The 6,480-nt window shown below is 40.9% G+C and overlaps 1 protein-coding gene across 1 annotated transcript in view; it reads left to right on the forward strand.

Moving 5' to 3' along the window:
• LOC104410406 (merlin-like) overlaps positions 1-6,480 on the forward strand; it is a 19,599-nt gene that overhangs the window by 5,016 nt on the left and 8,103 nt on the right. The window contains exons 5-9 of the mRNA XM_010020554.1: positions 3,007-3,090; positions 3,862-3,930; positions 4,151-4,233; positions 5,470-5,545; positions 5,997-6,134. Coding sequence (XP_010018856.1) covers positions 3,007-3,090; positions 3,862-3,930; positions 4,151-4,233; positions 5,470-5,545; positions 5,997-6,134 — 450 coding nt within the window. The remainder of the gene's footprint in view (positions 1-3,006; positions 3,091-3,861; positions 3,931-4,150; positions 4,234-5,469; positions 5,546-5,996; positions 6,135-6,480) is intronic.

The following is a 6,480-nucleotide window of genomic DNA, read 5'->3' on the forward strand; positions in this document are numbered from 1 at the left end:
TCGATAGCTATTCTGAAATACAGGTTTGTTCATGTAGCAAGTTTCAAAAGGACTGGAGCAGCACACACAGCTAGGACTCAAACAGAAGACTGACCGCAACGTGTGATCCTTTTAAAGACAAATGGAGGCATCATCATATTGTCTGATAGCCCCTGGATGAGAAATGCTCTTCCCTTGGTGTAGGGTTGCTATTCTGAACATGTAGGCTGGCACACTGACTTGTGCCAGTGAAATAAGCCGGTTTGAGTTGTCCTCCCTACCCCATTGAATTGGGTGCATGCTACTCATGCTAACAGGATAAATGCCCAGCCCTGAAAAATCCTCATTACAGATAACAAAACCCATTTCAGCTCTGCCATAGGGGCATCTACTGAGAAGCTGCAGGGCAGCAGTGCTGTCCTCAAGAGCAGAGCTGTTAGCTGTGTGAACACAGCTTGGTCTGTAGACTGTGGTGGTTCTTAAAAATTCCCACGAACTGGAAGCCAGTAAAAATAATAGTTAACCCCACACATGCTGCAAACAACAAAGCTACTATTGGTGGTAGTAGCTTTGCAGAGGCAGCTTTCTTATTTGCCACTTGTTTTCTTTTGTCCCAAATTGGAGGAGCGAATTCTTGGTGTGCAGTGCTTTGTTATCAAAATTAAGATGCATCAGCCAGGAAAAGCCATGCTGTGGCTCTCTAGCTGCAGAAAGAGGCTGTATCTGTAGCAATAGGTATGCAAGCATTGAGGTTTGGATGGTCACATGTTGGTTAGCTGTTCGTTCACATGTCTGTGACATCCAGCTTCTCTCCTGAGTTGCTGTGGAGTCCCTCTGCCAGTTACAGCCTCCTGGTGTGTTGCTTTATTCTGGTAGCTTTCAGCAGTATGTGCTTGTGCAAGTAGATTGGGTGTATAGAATAAAGTCAGTCTGCATCTGTAAATAAGCACAGTAAATACGCTTATTCCCTGTGTTAATGAAGTAATGGGAAAATGCTGCTGTTCTGAGGGTTAATATACTAACTAGAACTTCATCCAGAACCCTTAACCACTTGGCAGTTTGCTTCTTAAGCTAATTTTGGAAAAGAATGAGAGGGGCAGAACTCTTTTCCTAGTCTTTTAATCCTGATTTTGTTCAGTTTCTTCCTTTCTCCTCGAACCTGCCTTGACTAGCAGATATGCAATTAGCAAATTCCTCTCATTCCAAAGGAGAAAAACAAGACCGAAACAAATTTGAACTTGCAAAGTTTCCTGACTGTAAGAACTTCAGATCACACCTGGATGCTAATAGGAAAAACATGTACAGACATCTGGATGCCTCCACATTTCAGCTCTTGCTGACTGTTCAGACCTTTACAAATTAATGTGGCATTACAGCTTTTTTCAAGAATGTGTGAATAAATGTAAATGACTAAAGCTAAACATTGTCTGTTCATAGATCGGGTAATTTGCTTCATAAAGAAGTGTAACAAAATGCCTCTGTAAGAACTGATTTATCTGAAGTTGTTCTAAATTCTGAAACGTATGATTTGCACCATGGAGTATGAAAGTTAGAGCTTTCCAATTTGGAAGAAAAGTCTTTTCATTCTTTCCATTTTAACAGCTTACAAAGAATTTTCCCTGTGCTATTACTCAGGTTCATGTATTGTGTTCACCAGAGACTACATTTAAAAGAAAAGCTTTCTAGATGGTTCATTTTGGTTCACAATACTTACACTGCAAAAGAGAGTTCAGTGCTATTGCAAGTGATTTTCCTTCTTGGAAATGTTTAAGACTGTGCATTATGCAAATTTTCCTTGTCCTGTGCTTGTTAGTAGGCTGAATACATCACACCAGAGAGGAGAATTTATGAAGACTAATTTCCCCTTCCCTCTAGGTTTTCAAGTAAAAATTACATAGCTGATTTAAAATCAAGCAGATCTTCCAAACTATTACACCTCTGATCTTGGTAGCACCAGAGGTTATTAAAATGAAATGAATGCTAAAAGACTCTTTACCATTTATACTGGGCTTTTGATTTTAAGCCCCTATGTTTTTTTGTTGTGCCTAGGCCACTGTAACTGAATAAATCAAGTGCTCTATCATGGGGTCTGCTTTATTCTCTCATTCTGGAAAGCTTGAGAACATATTGACATACTGAAAACTGTAGTGATAGGACAAGGGGGAATGGGTTTAAACTTAAACAGGGAAAGTTCAGGTTAGAAGTTCTTTACTATGAGGGTGGTGAGGTGCTGGCACAGGGTACCCAGAGAAGTGGTAAATGCTCCATCCCTGGCAATGCTCAAGGCCAGGTTGGACAGAGCCTTGGGCAACGTAGTCTAGTGTGAGGTGTCCCTGCCCATGGCAGAGAGGTTGGAACTAGATGATCTTAAGGTCCTTTCCAACCCAAACCATTCTATGATTATGGTTTTCACTATGTCTCTGGCTTTGGCAACATTAGTTAGGGGGCCAGCCTTGGGTAATCTGCTCTGGTTGGACCTGCTTTGACTAGATGGCCCCTTGCAATCTAGAAGTTGATGTTTTACATGTTGTACAGGTAACTTCCAAATCAGGAAGAGAAAGAATTGTTGAAAGGAATAAAATAAGTTTTTTATAGTACATTCTTTTTCAAAGATTGGGATTTACCCCCCCCCCCCCTCCCCCCCCCCCATTAAATGCAATTAAGGAAAAGCTTCCTGTGTTTCTGAATGCCATTTTGTTACTGTTATTAATTCATAATGGTGATGTTTGCCAAGTTGTAGTCTGGGCACGTCTAGTTTCATTTCAAGCCTGATATAAAGTTCCAACTTTGAGCTTCTTTAACTTGCTCCCTTCTTCTCTTGATTTAGGTTAAGAAACAAATACTGGATGAGGAAATCTATTGTTCTCAAGCTTCCTGTGTTTCTGAATGCCATTTTGTTACTGTTATTAATTCATAATGGTGATGTTTGCCAAGTTGTAGTCTGGGCACGTCTAGTTTCATTTCAAGCCTGATATAAAGTTCCAACTTTGAGCTTCTTTAACTTGCTCCCTTCTTCTCTTGATTTAGGTTAAGAAACAAATACTGGATGAGGAAATCTATTGTTCTCCAGAAGCAACAGTTTTACTGGCTTCTTATGCTGTTCAGGCCAAGGTTTGTGCCTAGAAGTGCTCTTTTTTTAATAGATCTTTTCCTTTTTTAATCAACACATATCCGTGGTGGTGTGTTAAACACAGCAGTGTTAAAATTTGCTGTTAAAGAAGTTGGTCATTCTGGGAGGTACAGGTGCAGCTAGAAAAATAAGCATCAGATGGATTGTGGTATTCTATACTATGCTTTTGCAACTTAAGGGATTTCTTTGGACCTAATATTTTAATGTAATCTTTCTGCCAGCTAGAACTATTTCCTTTTGTTCTAAAAATTGTCCGTGGATACAGCAAGTGCTGACACCAGAGCTCAAAATGGAAGGATTTAGTATCTCCCAGAACATAGTTCACTTTGTGCCACCAAGAGCCAAACTTGCACAGTGGCAGGAGGTGAACACAAATTCTTAGCAGGGCTGGCCCTCTGCAGCAGCTGAGTCTATGTGCAGTAGCTATAGGACTAGGGGAGCTTATGCTCCTGAACATAGTCTGTAGTTCAGAGGAGGGTATGAAGTCATGGAAGATTCCTTCATATCTGCAGTTACCAAGAGCTGCAGGCTAGGACTGAAGTCTAATCTTATAGGCCACCTATGCATGGAGCCACATGCACAGCACAAAGACTGGAAGGAGCTTCCATGGACCTGTTTACTATGTGTTTCCCTGTATAGGAAAGAACTAAATCAAAAGTTGTCTTAAGTGATTGCATCAAACTGTGCAAGTGACAAGTTCTTCAGCATTCCGAATCTAACAAACTAAAGTATCTTTTCTTTTCTTGGGACAGTATGGTGACTACGACCCAAATTTTCATGAGCCAGGCTTTCTAGCCCATGATGAGCTTTTACCCAAAAGGGTAAGTCTCTATTCTTTATAAAGCCAAATCTTGAAGTCTACTCTTTACAACACAGATACTGCTGTGGAGTTAACCAGAGCATTAGAAACTGTTTGCATCTGCCCTGAGCTTGGCAAAATGACCGAGCTGTGAACTGCATTGCTGCATTCATGTTGCTTGGGAGAGGCACCATATGTATTTGTATCTTCAAAGGAAACCAAACTCCTCCTTTTCTCTGTAGGTCCTCAGGCAGTATCAGCTGACAGCAGAGATGTGGGAAGAAAAGATTACTGCTTGGTATGCTGAGCACAGGGGTATCGCCAGGTATTGAAATCATTTCATTCTTTGTAAATCCCATGCATTTCAGTAACTGGTTACTTGCTGTCTTCAGTGAAGTTTGGCTTTTATAGAATGAGCTAAGAAATTTTGGTTTTTAAGCTGTGATGTTAACAGGTTAATTTGTAGCTAAGGATAAAAACAACATGCATTCATTTGGGGTAAAAAGTGTCTTTGTGTAGGGCTTCAAATGCTTATAAACTGGATTTGCTTTGAAGTGAACAGAGAAGCTGAGGCCTCTTGCACAGCTTTGTGACCAAACATACCTAAAACAGGAGTCCTATCTCATCAGAGTCCACGTACGCCAGTGGAGAGAAGTTCCTGCAGAAGGTCTGAGCTGTGTGGGTTTTGCAGTTAGCCCTGAGAGTTTCATTTAAGGCCATCAGCTACCTGGAGTTGCTGGTGTGTCTGCCCTGTGCAGCAGCTGCCTTTCTGGAGCCTTATCACACTAGTCTTCCCCTGGAATAAAAGAATGGATCCGATAGATTTTTGTATCTTACGAAAATTGTGGCTTTAAAGTTGTCAGCATACTTAGCAGGGAACCAAAACAGTAAAGGCACAGCATCATAGTTCCAGGACTGTGTTTTAGTGCTAAGTCCATGTGGACACACAGCTACTTCAAGGCATTCAGTGTGCCTGGAAATTCAATTAAGAAGTAGGAGCTGCTGGCTCCTGGAGGCAGCCTTTTCTAGTATTTTGGTTCAATTTCTCTTTGGCTGTTCTGGATACTTCTTAGCACTGTTTTTACTGAGTATTTTCCTCAAGACATAGATGCCTCACATTGAAGGGAGAAGAACAGCGGGTGGAGAGATTCTCACGCTTCCTTGGCCTCTGCCCAAAGCTCTGTTTAGAGTTTGGTCAAGTCTTATTTCTCAATGAACTCTATTTCCTGGAAGAAATACACTCCTGTCATGGAAAACAATGGTAGGGTAGGTTTCCAAGATATAATAATGATGGAGTGGCAACATTAACATGTGGATAAGATTGGACTTGCATTTCAATAAAGATTACACTTTATATATTCAAAATAGGTACAGCTTTACTGTATTCCTTAGAGATGCTGGGTTTATTATCCTTTTTCTATTATTGAGATTAAAATGGCAAAATTAAGGAAAGTACAAAGGACCAGATTGCCTCCTCTTTTCTAAGTGGGAAATGTAGAGTCAGCTTGGAGAGGAAGGTTGGAAAGGAATCTCCAAGTATAACCATGACCTTATTCTCTAGGGATGAAGCTGAGATGAACTACCTGAAAATTGCCCAAGACTTGGAAATGTATGGTGTCAATTATTTCCCAATTGCTGTAAGTGCTTTATTTTAGCAGTTTTCAATTGCTGTAGATGATGGTACTGTCCTTTGAAAATCCTCCAGGGAGTTTGGAACTGGGATTCCTGACTTCTGCTTTTCTCTGCTGCTGATGGGCTGTCTACTGGTTGTCCTCACTTGGTTTACTTGCCTGCTAAATGAGGAGGTGAATAAAACAGTTAATGTTTTACAATCAGACAAAGGTCTTGAGTAGCTCTGGGTATGTAAGGGGAAGGAGGAGAAGCAGTCTAAAAGTTTGAGCTGCTTTAGGCAACCTGGAGGTCTGGGTTTATTAGCTAGCAGTGACATTATTCATAATATTTTGTGGAAACGTCTGTTTCCTAAAAATACAGATAAATATCAATGTATTAGAGTAAGTGTGGTTCTTATCTGTGGTTGTTTAATGTCACTGTAAATGGCACTTACTGGTATCTATTGCTTTTTTTTAGCAAAATAAAAACCACACGGATCTCCTACTTGGAGTTGATGCCAAAGGTATTCATATCTACAGTATTAATAACAGGTTCTCTCCAAATAAGTCATTTGAGTGGAGTGCTATCAGAAACATATCCTATAGTGAGAAAGAGGTATGATGGCTTTGATATGTTATTCTTTTATATGGGCATGGGTATGGGCTGGGATTCTTGGAACAGGCTGAAAGCTGTCTCTGTTTAAAGAAAGTGGGGGAGAAGGGGAAGATCCTGGGGAGCTTTGTTACAACACTAGAAATAACGGACCTGCCTTTCAGATGTGCTGCGTATCCTCAGTTCCCCCAGGAGCCAGAGGCTGCTCTGAGCTCTCCAGACTTGTGGAGCTCTCTGTTCTGGTTCCCTCCCTGCTGCTTGTCCTTTGAAAACAAGTGTGTTGCCCTCTAAAAAAGATAGATGTTATGAATGCCACTGTGAACTACCTTCCTCAGTTATCTCAGCAGGA

Source organism: Nestor notabilis, unplaced genomic scaffold, assembly GCF_000696875.1.
Source record: "Nestor notabilis isolate BGI_N333 unplaced genomic scaffold, ASM69687v1 scaffold18058, whole genome shotgun sequence".
Lineage (NCBI taxonomy): Eukaryota > Metazoa > Chordata > Aves > Psittaciformes > Psittacidae > Nestor > Nestor notabilis.